Below are 20160 nucleotides of genomic sequence, written 5' to 3'. Positions count from 1 at the left end.
AGTATTGCAAGAATTGAACCAGTTTAGATCTGGAATAACAGGGAGCTATAATTCCTCAATTGGCAAATTTAACAAGCAATTTTTTTATTATAGCACCTCTTTTTCTTTCTTGGTTGGGCAAAAGGTTTATGTTTAAACAGAGAAAAGTTTATGCTCAAACAGAGAAAAGAAAAGCCTGTATGGATCTGGAATCATGGGAAATTCGTATCTGTATGACTGAAAGGATTTCCCATAAGAACCCTACCTTCACCATCGCATTTTCAAACCTCTTATTTTGATCATTCTCGACAAAGTGGCATTCGTAAACAGATCTGGCTAAATAATTGTAAGTCTTGCCAATTACAATGTATGGCACAGAATAATATTTATGTCCAAATTGTACTATCAGCATTAAAACACATATGGGTCACATGAAGAGTGGATGGCTGAGTAGTTCCAAGGACGAGGAAATGACAAATCAGTCGCCAGCCAACAGAAGCTTCCGAGGTCTTCAGCACAGAGTCATATCGAGGAGGTCGTAAGCAGGGATGGAAATTAGAGTCAGTCCGATCAGCAAAATTAGTCATAAGCCTGAAATGATGACTCTGCTAGCAAAGTCAGGGTTCATCAGGAAAGATCTTGCCATGAGAATAAAAGCAAAACCCTAACACCAATTAAGTCAGCTGATTTAGTCACAAGCTAGAAGACCTTGATGAAGGATGCTTACGCAATTATTTAACTCTGTGAAATGTCTACTCAATTATTTTCATATACGCAGACTGGTCGCATCAGGCGCATATTTTCCCCACATATATCGCTGTCAAGGGAGCTGTTATTAGAGGCATTCACATACATCTTACCACAATAGGTTGAATGTTCTCATTGTAAGGCAGGGATAATGAAAAATCTTTTTCGGAAATTCATCATTGTTATTACTTGATTTCACATGATTCGTGAAGTTATTCATGAAGGACATTTACATTTGACCTACTACAAAAGGTAGATGCTTTTCGAATGTGAGGGGAGGGGAAAAGATGAAATCTTTCAATGCTAATAAATACAGCCATGATGAGCGAATGAACTCCAAAGTATTATCGCCTATGGCCTCGTCCCGAAAGTTTTTCATTGCATTTTACTGCAAAAATTTCAAGTTCCATGTCCAGGTAAAGGCAACGCTAACGAGGGAGACCATCGGCGGCACTTACAAGCACTATAGCGCCTAAGCCTATAAGAACTGATTATAAAAAGTGAGTGAGATAGCTGGATGGTATTTTATCCCTGTAGACTGATTGCTCTGCCTGAAAAGTATGACACTGGCCTCAATACTGGTTAAACATATAAGTTAGCATATCAAGTATTACTTCAAAGAATTGCATTAACATTGGAATATGAAACGTCATATCTGATGCTATGACCAGTAATTATTACGAAGTGCTTCAAGGCCAAGAAATACATTGTTTTGTGGTAAACAGGTGGCTCAATGGGCCCAACAATTAATTACTGCAACGTGAGGGGTATTTGTTTTGCAGATACAAGAATTAACGACATAACTAGAGTATAAATTTTAAATATACGAATTTCACAAATTAACATGAATTCAAATCTTAGTGCGATGTGCATGATTAAATGCGTTGTATGTAAAATCAAATCGCTAGTTTGTAACATCCGTAAAACTATCAAAAGGACTGAAAGTGAATCATTACTTATTTCACAGATATGTCAGATATGTAATGAATACATGCATTTTTGAACAAAAAATATGGCCGTCTATCTGGGTGGTGACTGTTTCTCACAAGGTCAGTCTCTGCACTAGCCAAAGTTTGCACTGAATTTCCTATGTGGGTCAAGGTGGATCTTGTTTTACTTGGCTTCTCTTGTTTGCAATAAGGCCATTGTGCATGATTATGCTTTCATTTCTATGTGGTGAAATTACATGCTTTATGCTTTCTTGCAAAAAGTGAAAATGGCATATCCATCTCATGAACAAATTCTGAATGCAAGAGTGTAAGACATTAAATGGAAAATGCAATAAAGGAACTTTTGATCTGGTTACTAAAGATTTATTTGCAAAACTTGTAACCGATAGTACGAAGTGGGTTATTTCAGTTATAAGTATGACTGGAAAGGCTGGAGCAGGTAAGATGGAACTCTAATGGGGCAGTATCCACAGTACTTGTAGCCCAAAAAAAGAAACAGTCACTTACATTCGCTTGTAAACAGATGCAGTACTGTTTGTACTGCTTTTTGCCCCACTAGTTAAGATACGAGGGATGTAGCCAACAAAAATTGCCAGATTTATAGGGATCCAATGGTAAACAGTTTACAAGTTGGGAGGTAAGGACCATACAAAGTCTATGAAACTAACATTTCAATCCAATTCTTCACAGCACTTCAAATAGCATCCCTGAGGAGAGAACATTCCCTTTAGATTCTGTAAAATCCCTCAGATCCCCCACTTCAGTCCTACAAACACTGCCATGGATGAGGGCTACAGAATACACTGAGCTCTACTGGAATTTCAATTGCGTGAACAGAAACCCAAGAGGACTTCTACTGCAAAAGCTACCAATGATGCCAAAAGGCAGAGCAGCAGGAGAAGCAGAGGACCCTGTAGGTGAACCACTGTAAGCGGCTGGATATCTTCTTGTCCGTCTCCAGCATCGCTGACAGAAGCGTCATCCTCTCCAAAAGAGACTTCCGGTTTGCTCCCTAATGTGTTCTCCTGCTGACGTGCGCTACTTCTGAACTTGTAGGCTGTTTCGTCGCCCCACTGATCCACTAAGCCAGCCTGAAAGCAAATGGATTTTAGGAGCTTCACCTTATTGTAAACCTCTTACTTTATTATACATACATGAGATTACTTCTTCAGTTACTTTGATTATTCATTTTACAATAAATTTCTAACACTTTTTCTCATTTAGACTATTCTGTGAGAGCCTCAATATCAGGCTAAAAGTCTTCTTGACTACTTTCGTGTGAATTTGAGTGGTTGCCAATAATAATGATAATAGTAATGATTCATTTATTTGTATCTTTTGGCTACTTTCATTTGTTATACAGGTTTACACTAACATTAAAGATGTGAAATTAGGGATGAGTGAGCGTCATGGAGTTAGGGCTGTCTGGGTATATCAGTCATCTAGTCTCAAGTACCAACATCATACCTGAGAATCCTTACCTAAAATGGAATGCGCATTGGTCTTGAAATTACAGAAAACGTGACCTGATTGAGACTTCCAAGGAATACTAAAACTTTCATTCTATTAACACTAAAAAACGCAGCCTTCGTCCTCTGCATAAATTATTATCAGTACTCAAAATGAACTACCATCCAACAGGAATAACTCTAAAAATACATCGACTTACTATAGTATACTGTGCCTAAATGTAATTAAAAGTCAATACTAAACAAAGTCTTTAACGAATCAATACAGGTAAGTTAATAAACAAATAAATACTCACGTAACTACAGTTTCTTAATCCAATGCATCGTTTTTGTTCTCCAACTTACACCCACCATGCTCTTTTTAAAGAATAGAGGTCACTCATTTCTTAAAACATACATTCTCAGAATTTTAGAAATTCCATTCATCGTCTTTCTCCCGGTGAATTTTTTAAGATAACTGTTTGATTTTTAACAAATATGCAAAAGGGCTGGCAAAACAGCGTCCTTATCGAGAGGAAGTCCGCAGGAAGGAAGCAAGACAAACAAAGGGTAAGAAATGAAGTGAGGACTGATTAAAAAACAATCCATATATTTACTGCCAGAAGAGGCCAGCTTATATGCATTAATGAAGACAAAGATTTGGAAATATTAATAAATCGTCACAGAACATGGAAGGAAACAGTCGCTAACTGCAGCCCAAATTTTGCCGATTTCCACAGCAATAGATGTAAGAAGAGGTAGCTGGGCGAGTGTTAGAAGGTCACCTGAGAGGAGGAGCAGGACCCTCTCCTGTTGCTGAGTGGCACAGTGGTCAAAATTGCACCTGCACAAAGAACAGACTTGGCAAGCTTGATGGCACGCACTACACTGCGCTGGAACCTGCTGCTGTACATCATGTCTCCCCTACCCTCCCAATCCACTACCTACCCTGGCCCCCCCCCTCCCTCCACAACCAGGTCAGACAAACAAGATCCACTCGGATTTTATCATTATAGAAGATTGATGGTGCACAAGTAGGAGATTCGATAGATAAGATCCTTCTACATTTTTCAAGAGGATGACTCCCACCTACTGTTGCATCAGGCAGATAGCATTGGAAGCAGTGAGCATTCGTGGACGTGTGTAGGTACTTCTGCTGCTGCTAAATAATCTTCAGTGCTACCACCTCACTTGTTTCTACCACTTTCTAATAATGCTGATAAAAATAAACTCATCAAGGAGACATCACACTCATTATTCGTGCTCTAGTTGTCTAGCACGACTCAGTGTCCTTGTTATGATGTCAACTCCTTGTTGTTCAGTCGCATAGCTGTTTCATCTACATCACAACTGAGCTTTGTTCTTCATTTGTACTGCAATTATATCTGTTTTTTAATACTATAACATCCGTTCCCCTGTATATAAGATAACATGGCGTAAATGGTAGGCCACAACAAATACAACTAACATTACTCAGAAACACCGTAAGTTTTTCTTTGCCACAACTTAGACTTCGCTTCCTCCTGATTTCCAAATTCATTTTTTTCCTTTTCCCTGAGAGACAATCTGTCATTTCTTTCGGAGTTGTGACCATTTTTCTATTTTCAGTCTTCTTTCGTCCAGTCTGGGCTAAACACGGATATGGGGTGCCCAGCCCAGTCATAACCTTACAGTACTAAGTCCAAGAAATATCGATCGAAAATACACCCAGAAGCAAATTCCAAAAAAAAAGTCTGATGAGGCACCTGTCAGTATATATTACATCGATGAAAGACTGCCATGTGCCCTTTGACAGGGAAATGAAGGTTCTGATAAACCAGACAAATATGTATCTGGTAGAGTCGTAACCCCGATCGCCACTCAAGAACAGTTTTCTCAGGGAAAAGTGTTTCTCAGCAAAGATTTTTAAGTAATCTAATCGAGAGTTTGTTAGCATAGTTCACTGCAACGGTCAATACAGTAGTCGATATATTACTGAAATAAAGGTTCCTATGTACGACTGAAACTATGTCGTAAATGAGCACCTTTCGGGGTGAACAAACCCAGATCTAACGATGAAGAAAGGGAGCGTCATTCTTTATTACCGGGTAAAAGATCCTGATTAAAAAAATACCAGTACAATTCTCACAAATGCAGATCAGAGAAGTATCATTGTTAAAGATTGAGATATAACTTGAAAATATGCTTGACAGGCTTAACACATTACATAAGATCCCGATATAAGAGTCAAGAGCATGCATAGTATCACGCCATACTACTTGAACAAATATCTCAATATAAGAATCAAAACCGTGCCTGGAAAAGCATCACTCAGTGCTTTACCAGAAGAGAAGATGCCGATATAACGATCGAGAATTGTTTGAAAACTTCCCTTCATTGCCTCACCTAAAATAAGATTCTGAAATAACAATCACGCTTAAGCCTCAATGAAGCATCGCCGTTTCACTGTGGTAAGATCCCGCGTAATGATCTGGAAAATGCTGGAAGGAGACATTGCCATAACTGGAAAAAGAATTATGAATCATCACTTTATAGCCTAAACAAAAATTACGATTTATAAAAAACAAATACCCGTATGCCTGTAAAAACGTCACTCAGTCCCTGATCTGAACAAAGTTTCCGATGTGACCATAGCAAATGTGCAAAGATTCCGATGTAACGATCGAGAATATGCCTGGGACACATTATTGGGTTTACCTGAACAAAGATTGCGATGTAACGGTCGAGGATGTGCCTGAACGGAGCATCTCTGATGATAGGCCAGGCGCAAGTGCCTGGCCAAATATTCTCTTTGGCTGCATAGAAAGGTGTCCAGCCATCTCCTCTTGTGTAATGGCGCGCAATATTCAAGTCCAGGTTCCTTCTCTCATACATGTAGGCTGTGCTGGTAAGTGTTCATTGAAGGGTAGGTTAAGTATCAAGAAGAAAATAAAAGACTGAACAATTGTTACTTCAATTTAACATTCGGTATTCTTTTTCATTTATATTATTTCATATGCTCCTCCTCTTTGGCAGACTTCTTCCGCTCCTTTCTTCTTCACAAGTAACCTTTCCAGTCTGAGCAAGTTCGTTACACATGAATCTCTGTTCATTAGAAGTAATAATACTGATAATATAAACGCTTGATAGCATTGCAATGAAAACAATAAGAAAATATACTTTCAATTTTGAAGCAAACAAATATAAATGAATGATTAGAGGCTCCTTATTTTTTATGTAAAAGTAAAGTTTGAATTAAACAATTGAAAAGCAAGCTTTCAAGAATATTGATTTTTAATTATCCTGATAATCACATCCTTCTATAACAATAGTATCTGTTTTCTATAAAAGTGGTGTCCTTCGCGCCTATAAACGATATATACTCTTGTAAAACTGGCACGTAGACCCATAAAAAAAAAAGCTGGTATATCACATCTATGATTACTGGCATGTCTGTTTTTTAAGGATGGTGAATATCTCCTACTGAATAGGCATGACTGATGTGAGTCACAAATCAATTTGGCTTCTCTGTCATTTCAAATGTCGAGTTTGATGGTTCTCTTGTATAGCTCATAAATCTATTTTTAGTGTTGGCATTAATGTTTTTTTTCTCTTTTTGGTCAGACTAATATGAACAGACTTTATTTCCTAAAACATTTATACATATCTCCTTTTCATACTGAATGCTATTTGGACAGAAGTGACTCTAACAGAAGATTGGTCAGTCCTATTTGTAAATGTACACATGAGAACATTTTAACCTTTTTTTCTAGTTTTCTTTCCTATATGTATTTTATTTATCATTCTTCAGTCATTAGGGATCGATTATACTCATTCCCATACATTTATCATTTTGTCTTGGCTTCACTTTTTAGAATATCTGTTTTTCTTCTGTATCAGAGTTTTTTGTGAGGGTTCATTGTCTTTCGGCATTTTCCAATAATAATAATAATAATAATAATAATAATAATAATAATAATAATAATAATAATAATAATAATAATAATAATAATAATAATAATAATAATAATAATAATAATAATAATAATAATAATAATAATGGTTGCTGCTTCAGCACTATTAATCTTGTAGAGAGTCTTCTATTTTTCTGATGACAGCTTTCTTGTTGTTGCTTAGACTGGCAAGCAACGCACCAAAAGGCATGGTAAAATTCGATTGAGTCATTTTGGTTTATTATTGCTTATACAGTTTCTCTCTCTCTCTCTCTCTCTCTCTCTCTCTCTCTCTCTCTCTCTCTCTCTCTCTCTCTCCAACGCGACGTTTTGTCTAGATCCACGGGACATTATCCAGCGATGACTGCTGAAGGACAGAATTCCAGTGGCGAGTCCTTCTCCTTATATCATGATGTTGTAGGCTCTCATATACGGTCTGGAGAATCCCCCCAGCAGGTTGAGTTTTCATTGATTCCTGGGAAGGTGACTCATATGGCAAGCGTTTTCGAGTCTTACAGACCTTCTCAGGCAGGGAATACCACTGGGAGCCTCTTGACTGGTTTCTACCTGAGTGACGTCACCCCTGGTATTATTCTCATAATGTGTTTCACGTCCGGTGTTGCTTGTCTGATGCGCGCTGGTACTTTCGTTGGGAGGGAGGGGCGTGGTCCTCCTCACACATGTCGGTATCAGAAACACTTCTTGAGTGGTGTTGAGGGGAGGCTTTTGTTCGAGAATAAACAGCGCTTCTAGGAGACGCAGACGTCGTGGGTCAGGGGCTCTCCCGATGATTTTGACATTCCTGATGATGTCATCTCTCATGATGTTTTTCCGGTGTACTGCAAGGGCGTGCTGCCAGATAGGCGCCTTCCTGGTTGTGGCAGGAGATCCTTTTAGACAGGTGCATCATCGTCATGCCAATGTAAATCCCAGGGCATCCTTGGGTGTGGCATACGTATCGGTAGACGACGTTGGACTGCTTTAGGGGGTCTCCTACGGGCGGGGAGGGGTTGTTCTTCATCAGGAGGTCCTTCGTACGCCAATTCTTATAGTAAATAATCAGGGACACTCTCTTCCCTTCCTCCATAGGGCGGACATGTTCCTCTGTTATTTTCTTGATGGCTGTTTCGTCTTCCTTGTATTGGTGGTGCATGAAGGCTTTGTAGAAAAGTTTTATATCCTCCGGGGTTGGAATGTTCCTTTTCTCTTCCTCTGTCATGTACCACTTGTCAAGGGCGGCTCGTGTTTCTCGGTTTACGAGTTTATTCGAGTACCCATTGTTAATCAGCATCTGGGATGCTCGGTCGAGTTCGAGGTGCGTGTCCTGCCCCGTTGAACAGTGTGAGAGGGCCCTCCTGACGAAGGCCCTGACGGTGGTGGTCTTGAACTGCGCAGGACACTCACTATCTCCATTTAGACAAAGTCCAAGGTTCGTAGCTTTGGTGTAGACTGTTGTAGTTAGATTCTGATTTGTCTTCGTGACAAGGACGTCGAGGAAGGGGAGTCGATCATTGCTACTGTACTCGACGGTGAAGTTGAGTGTGCTGTGACGCAGGAACTGCTGTCGAAGGGCTTCTACCTCATCCTCAGAGTCGACTTGCACGAAGATGTCATCGATATAGCGTCCGTATGTGCGGGGACATCTGCGTTGAGAGAAGACCCTTTCTTCCACTTCTCCCATGTAGAAGTTAGCGAAGAGGACTCCTAAGGGGGACCACATCACTATACCGTCCTTTTGGCGGTACATCTGTCCTCGCTGGGTGGTGAAATGGGCTCTCTTCGTACAGATATCCAGCAGGGTTCTTAATGAGTCTTCTGGAATTTTCAGGGGTCTCATATCGGAATTCCTGTATACCCGCTCCATGATGATCCCTATCATCTCGTTGACTGGGATGTTGGTGAATAGGGGATCAACATTTAAGGACGCCATGGTTCCCACACCAGAGGAGTCGCGGATCTTCTCCAAAAACTCCACCGATGAGGTGAATCACTTTCCCAGGAACCAATGAAAACTCAACCTGCTGGAGGGGTTCTCCAGACCGTACTCGAGAGCCCGCAACATCATGATATAAGGAGAAGGAATTCAGTCCCTCCTTTACGGGCTGCTCTGTGAGCAAGAGCCCGTGCTGGCACAAGGCCAGCTTAATCTTAAACAACAACAGTCCCTCAGCAGTCATCGCTGGAAAAATTGTATAAGCAATAATAAACCAAAATGACTCAACTGAATTTTACCATGCCCTTTGGTGCGTTGCTCGCCAGTCTAAGCAACAACGAGAAAGCCATCATCAGAAAAATAGACGACTCTCTACAAGATTAATAGTGCTGAAGCAGCAACCATTCTTAACAAAATCTGTCTATGAGAGGGTCTCCTTCCGGAATAATAATAATAATAATAATAATAATAATAATAATAATAATAATAATAATAATAATAATAATTATTATTATTATTATTATTATTATTATTATTATTATTATTATTATTATTATTATTATTATTATTATTATTATCACCATGCACCCAAATGGATGACCACAGGAAGAACATCCTTAGTACAAAAAAGACAAGAGTAAGGGAAATATAGCCAGTAACTACAGGCCTATCACCTGCCTACCAATAATGTGGAAGTTACTAACAGGTATCATCAGTGAAAGGCTATACAACTACCTAGAGGTAGACACACCATCCCCCACCAACAGAAAGGCTGCAGAAGGAAGTGTAGGGGCACAAAAGACCAGCTCCTGATAGACAAAATGGTAATGAAGAACAGTATGAGAAGGAAAACCAACCTAAGCATGGCATGGATAGACTATAAGAAAGCCTTCGACATGATACCACACACAAGGCTAATAGAATGCCTGAAAATATATGGGGCAGAGGAAAACACCATCAGCTTCCTCAAAAATACAATGCGCAACTGGAATACAATACTTACAAGCTCTGGAATAAGACTGGCAGAGGTTAATATCAGGAGAGGGATCTTCCAGGGCGACTCACTATCCCCACTACTCTTCGTAGTAGCCATGATTCCCATGACAAAAGTACTACAGAAGATGGATGCCGGGTACCAACTCAAGAAAAGAGGCAACAGAATCAACCATCTGATGTTCATGGACGACATCAAGCTGTATGGTATGAGCATCAAGGAAAGTAAGTATTGTATCTGGGGACATCAGGATGGAGTTTGGAATAGAAAAATGCGCCTTAGTCAACATACAAAAAGGCAAAGTAACGATAACTGAAGGGATAAAGCTACCAGATGGGAGCAACATCAAACACATAGATGAGACTGGATACAAATACCTGGGAATAATGGAAGGAGGGGATATAAAACGCCAAGAGATGAAGGACACGATCAGGAAAGAATATATGCAGAGACTCAAGGCGATACTCAAGTCAAAACTCAACGCCGGAAATATGATAAAAGCCATAAACACATGGGCAGTGCCAGTAATCAGATACAGCGCTGGAATAGTGGAATGGACGAAGGCAGAACTCCTCAGCATAGATCAGAAAACCAGGAAACATATGGCAATACACAAAGCACTACACCCAAGAGCAAATACGGACAGACTATACATAACACGAAAGGAAGGAGGGAGAGGACTACTAAGTATAGAGGACTGCGTCAACATCGAGAACAGAGCACTGGGGCAATATCTGAAAACCAGTGAAGATGAGTGGCTAAAGAGTGCATGGGAAGAAGGACTAATAAAAGTAGACGAAGACTCAGAAATATACAGAGACAGGAGAATAACAAACAGAACAGAGGACTGGCACAACAAACTAATGCACGGACAATACATGAGACAGACTAAAGAACTAGCCAGTGATGACACATGGCAATGGCTACAGAGGGGAGAGCTCAAGAAGGAAACTGAAGGAACGATAACAGCGGCACAAGATCAGGCCCTAAGAACCAGATATGTTCAAAGAACGATAGACGGAAATAACATCTTTCCCATATGTAGGAAGTACAATACGAAAAATGAAACCATAAACCACATAGCAAGCGCATGCCCGGCACTTGCACAGATCCAGTACAAAAAGAGGCATGATTCAGTGGCAAAAGCCCTCCACTGGAGCCTGTGCAAGAAACATCAGCTACCTTGCAGTAATAAGTGGTACGAGGGAGTGATAGAAAACGATCAGGCAAAGACCCTCTGGGACTATGGTATCAGAACAGATAGGGTGATGCGTGCAAATAGACCAGACGTGACGTTCATTGACAAAGTCAAGAAGAAAGTATCACTCATTGATGTCGCAATACCATGGGACACCAGAGTTGACAAGAAAGAGAGGGAAAAGATGGATAAGTATCAAGATCTGAAAATAGAAATAAGAAGGATATGGGATATGCCAGTGGAAATTGTACCCATAATCATAGGAACACTAGGCACGATCCCAAGATCCCTGAAAAGGAATCTAGAAAAACTAGAGGCTGAAGTAGATCCAGGACTCATGCAGAAGAGTGTGATCCTAGAAACGGCACACATAGTAAGAAAAGTGATGGACTCCTAAGGAGGCAGGATGCAACCCGGAACCCCACACTATAAATACCACCCAGTCGAATTGGAGGACTGTGATAAAATAATAATAATAATAATAATAATAATAATAATAATAATAATAATAATAATAATGTGTATGCTGGAAACAGACCTGCTTCCAAGCATGTTTTATTAAAAATAATGGCAGAATTCACAGAATTTTGTTTAAAATCAATTATGTGAATTCTGCCATTATTTTTAATATAATAATAATAATGAATAAGTAATAATAATAATAATAATAATAATAATAATAATAAGATAATAATAATATGAAATAGACTAATAATAATAATAACAATAATAATAATAATAATAATAATAATAATAATAATAATAATAATAATAATAATAATAATAATAATAATAATCTCTCACTTCTCCTTCAGTAGTCTGGGGAAAGCCACCTGGAGGGAAGAGACGAAGGTCATCCTCTGGCTGATATCCCTGTAGGGACCAGGAGGGGACTGCTTGAAGCCATTGTAGAAGTCAACCGTGTCTGGAGGAATAAGCATGCTGCGGTGGGGTAAGAGAAAGAGAGATTAAAACACACAACTACTTGGAAGTTATTAGGAGGATGTGCTACTACTGATAAGCTCGAAGCAGCATTTCCCAGCCTTCCTGACTTAGATGGCTATTTGTTTATGCATTGATTCATGTTTGTTGTTTGTCTTTACCTCTGACAGGGAAGTTAAGATTCTGATTCGAGACACTAGCTTGTTTGTTAGCAGAATAACGCAGACGAAAGACTTCGTGATTGAAGGCGAGTGATTAGATTTAAAGAGATATCAGAATCTGACCTTTTTGGAGATAGAACCTTTTAGCAGGCGAGTTGTTCAGCCCTCTTTTGGGTTAGTTTTCTCTCAACTCTCTTATCCTACCTTTTTTCTTATTTGTCATTTGCCTCGCTTCCCCATTTTTATTATAATGTTATTCTGGTCTGTTGCAATCTACTTTGCAAGCCAGTGATCTATGAGACTTGCTTCATATGACTCTGTATGTTTTAGAAAATTTTAGCAGTATATCTGCTGAAACTCATAGCACAGTTGCTTCAAATTTTCCTTTTTCGGCCTTTGGACTTGCACTTTACTTATTTCTCTATACCAATGATGAAATACTGACTAAACCAATAATCATTTCATTGATCACCGGACTTTTCATGAGATTACTCAAAACCTGTGAAAATGCAAGTGTGTTATAGACATTTTATCATCAAGCCTATCATGCAAACTTCTAGTTAACAGTCACCTTGATAAGTTTCTCTATAACATATGAAGATTCTTTATAAATAAATTAGAAGTCTTTGAAAAGTTAGTAAGATGAAAAGTATTTGTAAATGGTGTTCAAGTGGAGAGTGCCCATGCACGAGTAAGAGATATAAACAGTGTTCAAGTGGAGAGTGCCCACGCACGAGTAAGAGGTGATGCTCTACCTGGCCTTTGCATTCACCAGTTGCTGCAAAGTCTCGATCCTTTGTGGGAACTTTGGTAAAGTGAGGAAGGCTGTGAGATTTCCACGATAGAGGGTGCCAATCAGGAAGGCAAACACTGCCCAGGACAGGAGAACCAGCCGGACAGATTTCGTACTTGGGAGCTCCTTTGTCATTCCCTGGCCGAGCAAAGTACCCAGAACAATCTCGGTTACTGTCCACCAGCCATAGCTCTGCCTGTCCTCAATCCCCAGGTCTAGACGGAAAACCTACGAAGAATGAAACAACAGGGAAGTTAAAGGGTTCTTTGCATGAGACACTTAGGAGTGAGAATGAAGAAAGAAGAGGGAAGAAAATCTACCATTTTTTATAAATTAATCTGAACCCTAAAAGGTGGTCAGAATATATCTCACGGCAGAATGAAAGCTTTATAAAAAAGATACATAAATCTGAAGAATGAACATTTTGCATGAGACTACAATCGTTAAGTATTATCTAGTCAAAATATCTTCAGTAACTGGTATCCTACTATTCCCGATCCTCATAACACTATGACATGACTCACAAGATAGAACACAAGCAGAGCAATAGGGAGAATGATGCCCACTGACATCCAGACAACCTCACTTAAAGGGTAAATAAGTGACTGCCATCGGGGCTTCAAGCTTGGCTTGGCCATAACGAAGGTCAGGGTCTCCGGTTCGAAGTCTGCAGAGAAGTCCAGGTGAGGCAGAAGATGAGGCAGTATCGCTAGTCTCATGGGGGACATGAACGAAACGCGTTTTATCACCTTCTCGATGACCTGGAAACGATAGTGGCATACTACATTGCATAAGAACTTTCAAGCTCATCACTGGTCACTGCTGCATATATCACAGAGGAAAATTATTTATCTGTTTCTGTAACAAGAGAATGGCCAAAATGAGTAAGGTGTTACTACAACATGGGCTTCACTATTCAGTATTCGTTATGAAAAGCAATAAGCCTCAGACTGCGACATTCAGTGAAAGTAACTCTCACTCAACATCAAGCTTTGAAATGTTCTCTTGCTTCCATTATCGTGCCTGTAGCAATCTCCTTAGAGAAAATATTAGGCTAGTCTGCTACCCTAAGGTTAAACCCTACCTGTCTCTTTTCCTTTACTGGCAATGGTTTCTGTAGATATCAGACTGCCTGCATCTTCAACCTAAGTATTTTTGGAAATAAAGGAGAATCGTTCTATCACCCTGATTGCAAAAAAACATTAAATCTCTTCTGTGACGAAGATACAGTGTTAAAAAAATATTGTTAGCTTAATGTTTCAAGAACTAAACAAGTATAGACAGGTAAGAGTTATTGATCTCATTCTGGTAACTGTGTTTTAGAATGGCTAGTTTTGTAAGAAGGTCGGGAAAGATGACCAGCCCATGTAAACCTCAAGCATCTAAAGAATTGTCTTCATACTTAAAGACAGCTTTAACGGTTACATTCCTCCTCTCACTGGTAAAACAAAGGTGAATCCAATTCTTAAATAAAGTAGTATTATCCTCATAAGTATTCTATGTATCTATACAAGACTTTTTTTTCCAGTAAAAAAAGAAAAAAAAAAGTTCCACTGTTTTGCTGTCACTTCAGGCTCCTACACTTAGCTTGAGATTATCCCCTTGTGTAAATAAAGTTTTCACAGCCTATGACTGTTTGAAATCAATGCAGCAGATTCTACAGTCATCTCTCCAGCATACATGAAATATCCACAACCTTGCCATTACTTAAAAAACAGAGCCGGTTTTATGATACATTCGCCCTGCGACTAAAATTTACACAATTTACACTGCCTGCAGCTACTCCAAACACATAAATAAGAGGATTGCAAATGGGTGCCTTGCTGAATCACAATGTCCACTGACTTAAGATGAACACATCTTAGTACACTTTCCATATACCTTTGCAGATGGTTTCTTTCCCATGTGAATATAACTTTCAAAGACTCGTCCACTCTAAACACCACACAGCAGTTTCAGCTGTGGTCATTATTTTTAGTATCATTTTATCAGAATAAATACTCCTTTACCCTCTGATTGTTGGAAGCAAATTGGAAGCATAAATAGTTAGTTGGATGTTGTATAAGGACTCCAAAGATTTTTACATTTTTGTTTTGATCTACACCAGTGTCTTTCTGAGTTATACTTTTCAGTTACAAAAATTGAAGTTTTATGTCATAGACATGCACTGAAGAGAAGTAAAGCAGTAAGAATACAAAATTAAACACTAAACTAATTGCAGTCATTAATTAGATACAAGTACAAGTGGTATACGTGAAACCCTCACTCTTGAACTGCTGAAATTATACATCAAAACGTGTCAGTGACCTCATTTATGGACAGTATTCATAAGCTGAGGAAAATATCAAAATATCATAAAATTTATCATAAATCCCTATAGAAGCTATGAACAAGTTTTATGTTTACACTTTTGCCATAAATATAAAGAAAGGTTTCATCTGAAGCAACGTTTTCGTAGCTACCGCACCGGTCATTCCCATGAGGGTATTCAAAGCTGAAAGAAGAATGTATTCATTCTCATTCAAGGAAAACCTTTCAGAGGCATGATGAGGGATCGTTCCAGTAATAGAGCTGGTAATTAGCTCTGTTAAAGGACACATCCTTTGAAAAGGCAACACAGGGCTTGTATCAGTGACTAAGATTGTTCAGGTCAATAGTCTAATGAAAACAGTATCTCTTAAGCTACAAAGTACTTCAAGTAGGTCATAAGGAAAAATGTTCGCCTAAGGGTGATCTTATTGCCAGACTTATCGTCCTTAGAAGCAGTCCAAAGATAAGTATAAAAGAAGTTTGAAAATATAAGTTTAGCATTGTACCACTGGTAATGACTGATAGCTCATTTTATACAGTATATGACAAAGCAAATGTCACACATTATTTGGATGGGCCAACAGAACAAACCCTGGAACTGACCTGACATTGATGCCAGTATTAACAAACAAAAAAGACAGTGACTCAGCATGTGTTTTCTCTTCATATGATAAAAGCAGATTTCTATTAGGCATGTATGTGGTGGGGTTACTCAATAAGAAACAAGGAGAAAAAGATGACAGTTGAACAGATGATAAGGCACCTTATAGAAGATAAATAAAAAGAGTCTCTAACATTCTCTGCTCGAGATGCAGCCGTAGAATATAACATCATCAAGAATACTGGAAATATGAGAGTTTCCTCTCAAGAAGAAATGGAGATCCTGATCACTTTGTAATTTTGCTACTGACGTAGATAAAGCTACAGTTCTTGATGTCCCCTCCCTGAACACTTGCATGTTCTGTGTATTGAAAAAGTACTATCGATCACTGTATAAACTGGCTTCCTTTTCTCACAGAAAGACTGAATGTTCAGTTTACGTAAACGCATAAATTAGGTGAGAAAAATCAGATATGTTCACTGGATTCGGCAAAGCCAATACACCAGGAACTTAGCTGGAAGGCTATTGGACTTGTTTCAAAGTGTTTTTGTGTTGTCTGATGGTCAAAAAATCAATGCATTTAAAAGACTTTGTTCATCATATATCTATCCATCAGCAGCAATGTTTGTTGCACCAGAGAGGTTTGTATGCCAAATATATAAATCAGAGGAAAGTCCATTAGTACGTTTTCCAAGCTCAGATTTCCTTTCTTTCTTAAAAAGACTCAGAAAGGGAAAGGCTGCCACAACAGATGATTTCACACAAATTCGATTCCACTTTGTGATGAGAACATGGAGACTGCAGTTATTTCATCAGACTCCCTCTTGCTAGTCACAAGCTTCAGATGGTATATGTTATGCATAAAAAGGGATTTCTACCTGTCAGGTCTATAGAAATATGGGTCCCAGGATCCTAACACATCATAAAATGCTCGGGAAAACTGACAATGTTAGTGACAGATGTAGCTGTCTGAATGGAAGATGACTAGTCCAGATGTTTGGCCTCTTGTCAGAATTCCCCCTATCAAACACTCTTTGTTTGATGTATATTATGATGCGTAAGAAAACGAGAGTGAAAACTAAAATCATCTAAAACCTTTAGAACAAAACTTCTTGCTACATGCCCAGACAATCATATTTTGATTAAACAGATTGTATGATCTTTTGAATATGACAGATTTTCTCTGAGACAGCAAGCTTTACCTGCAGTGCCTCAAATATAGTGCCAATGGTTGCTGCAGAAAGTCTTTCTCAAGTGTCAGTTCAAGTATCTGTATGTTTTTCCTTACTTCATCCCAGCTGCCGACGGGAACAATCCTGATGGTGAAGTTGAAGAGCTTAGCCACGACCTGCAACATGATGTAATCTCTGCCAGCATACATGTTCTTTCCAGAGTCATTGTTAGTCACGTTCTTGATCATCTCTTCAACGACGTCGTACTCCTCAATGACAGAATCGTCGTCCTCCAGTGCCATGAAGTATGGCATGAAGGGCCACACTGTAACGTTCACTGGTGCTTTGTGGAAGCTAAAGAGCAAAGCAGTACGTTACTAAGACAACAACTTACTGAATTAAGGATTAAGGAAAACTTAAGATAGATTAAGTCAGATCATGCAGTACCCTAAAGAATTAAGAGGTATCTCTGCATGTGTAGCTGAACATTTTTTTAGGAAGAACTTAAAGATATGATGAATTATGAAATGAGCTTGGAAATTGCCTTTGAACCTTCAGCCTTTGAACACTTGCCTTTATTTTTATCGTGGATCGGTTATGAATGACAAATGTTGCACTGGCTTTTATTTCAGCTTAGAATAATTGGATATTTCCGACTTGAACTGTATTAACGTATCCAAATACTAGGATACTTTAATTAAATGGACCTACATCAGCCTGCTTGGCATCTTTAAAATTTGTAGTTAGCGCTGGCCATGAGAAATCATTTTCTATGCCGATCACAAACCCATGTAAGAGTGAACCGAGAATAAGGTTACTCCTTCATATGTTTTATAAGCGTTAATGAACCTTGCAATACACATTAAGAGTCTGATGCATGCAGCAATGGGTTATCATGAGAGTCGAAGTCAATAAAGAAGTATGACTTTCCTTTACATGAAGTTTGTGAAAACTGTACTGGAATTCCTAAGCCGAACTATCTAAACTCACTTTTGATATTTTTCAGGGAAGAGCCCTCGGCCATTCATGATCCTGAGACCCTGTTTGGAAGTCCACACTGCAACTCGTACAGCTTGAGCGCCCTCAGGAGAGTATGGGAAGTAGCTGTGGATGTCCCATCTGTTGGTATGCAAGAGTACCTCAATGTCAAAACAAATACTATTAGGATATTTTTGCCCAGTTAGAAAGCAATTTTATACAACACATTCCATATAATCTACTATGCATTTCAGGGACCGTGAGTCATCGTTTTTCTCAAATATCTTTCAAACTAATCATTTGATCAAAATGGTACTTAAACACAGTGCACAACATACCTCGCCCTAATTTTTGGTAACAGCGCATTGTTTACTCTTAACTTACAAGATGTTGCCAAGCCTTGCCAACCCTACCTCACCCCTCCCCTCCTCATCCCTCCCTCAACCCACTTTCCTGGCCTTCCCATCTCCCCCCCCCCCCCCGCCCCTTTCCTGCCTATTATTATCATATCAAGTGAATTTTAATGTAATAAATATGTTGGTTTTTGTAGAATTTGTGTTCATTTAATTATTGTTATTGTATTTTCTTAAATTATATAAATGGGAGTAGGCTAAAGAGGGTATGACCGTCACCCTGTCCACCAAGGTCTCTTCACTTCCCCTAAATCCCCCAAGTAGGAGGAGGAGCTTTGTCTACTTCCTTAATGCTCAGCCGGTGAATTGCCATAAAGGGAAAAAAAGTAGAAATTGGGTATAATTTGGGGGATAATACTATCATTATATCATTGTATATCTGTGTTTATCTATTCTATCACACTGCCATTTCGTTTCTACTAATCTAACGCCAGTAATATGGGTGTAATTCTTGTACCGTACTGAGTTTAGTGAATGAGTTGAGTTTCATGCATCTTGAATTATATTACTTATCATTTCTATTCACTTTCAATGATCCACTTAAAGCTCACATACAGATTATAGAATGAATATTCACTTGAGTACTTTAGAATATGTTTTATGTAAATGAATATGTATCTTTTACAGAATTCGTCTTTTTCGCACTCTGAATGCCCCTGATAATATCACAAGTCACCTTTAATGTGTCATGTATAAATATAAATCATCGATTAAATCGCCGATTAATTCAAATGAAAACAACAAATCGGAAGACTGTCAGAGAGCACCAGGAATCTAAGAGGGTCCTTTCGAAGCATCTCACCTTGAGTGGTTTCCCGAATCCACCACATTAAGGACCATCGTGTTGAACATCGAAAACGTCCAGTGAAGCGACATGAGACGGGGAATGTCCCCGGGAGGCAGCTGGGTCACCACGAGGACTTTTGTCCCCCAAACCACGAGACGAGAGTCGTCAGCATTTGGGCGAACGAACTCAAGAACTGACGGTCGTTGCTTATCACCAGGATGCTCACGTTCCCATGGCTGGTCCTGAGCTGCTTGTGGAAAGACCGATTATAATTATCTACGGGACATCTGATGTTGTAGATCAGAAGGACAAAGTCAATTGGTAATTTATTAGGTGTAATGTAATGAGAAACACTACTCTCTCATTCTACTATGTTGAACCTTCTGGGAATTGTTGTGTGCTGTCTCCCGCCATCCACGAACTGTGACGACAGCAGGAGCATGGATCTGCATACTTATAATTGATATACCAGAATAAAGTACGTGAATTACCAACCTGTCTTCTTGGGATCTAAGTACTAAAGGACGAGGATGCAACATTAGGCTACCAAGAAGTTCTTTAAAATGTCATAAATTAGTAGGGAAACACTAGAATGAAATTCCAAGATAACAGTGATGTTCAATAGAAAAAATGAGTATTCTTGATGAAGAGGACACTTCATTAGGCTAATCCCATCTGTAGAAGGTAGAATGCAAGGCATACTACCTTTCACATTGTTACAAATAAGTCCAATCTTTAAAGTCTTTGTGAAAACCAAAAACAAATAAATTGTAACATGTTAGGAAAAACTGAATTATCGAACAAGCAACCGAATAAGGGCGT

At 39.0% G+C, this 20160-nt stretch overlaps 2 protein-coding genes across 2 annotated transcripts in view; both read right to left on the bottom strand.

Moving 5' to 3' along the window:
* The window catches only part of LOC135206354 (pre-mRNA 3'-end-processing factor FIP1-like), a 301272-nt gene that overhangs the window by 7385 nt on the left and 273727 nt on the right, over positions 1-20160 (bottom strand). The window lies entirely within an intron of this gene.
* LOC135205989 (uncharacterized) overlaps positions 939-20160 on the bottom strand; it is a 31023-nt gene continuing 11801 nt past the window's right edge. The window contains 9 exon segments of the mRNA XM_064237159.1: positions 939-2767; positions 5822-6008; positions 11986-12123; positions 13040-13305; positions 13602-13838; positions 17277-17514; positions 18151-18279; positions 19354-19510; positions 19513-19585. Coding sequence (XP_064093229.1) covers positions 2498-2767; positions 5822-6008; positions 11986-12123; positions 13040-13305; positions 13602-13838; positions 17277-17514; positions 18151-18279; positions 19354-19510; positions 19513-19585 — 1695 coding nt within the window. The 3' untranslated portion in view covers positions 939-2497.

The sequence above is a fragment of the Macrobrachium nipponense genome, chromosome 29 (genome assembly GCF_015104395.2).
Source record: "Macrobrachium nipponense isolate FS-2020 chromosome 29, ASM1510439v2, whole genome shotgun sequence".
Classification (NCBI taxonomy): domain Eukaryota; kingdom Metazoa; phylum Arthropoda; class Malacostraca; order Decapoda; family Palaemonidae; genus Macrobrachium; species Macrobrachium nipponense.
This window is presented reverse-complemented; position numbering and strand designations above follow the sequence as displayed.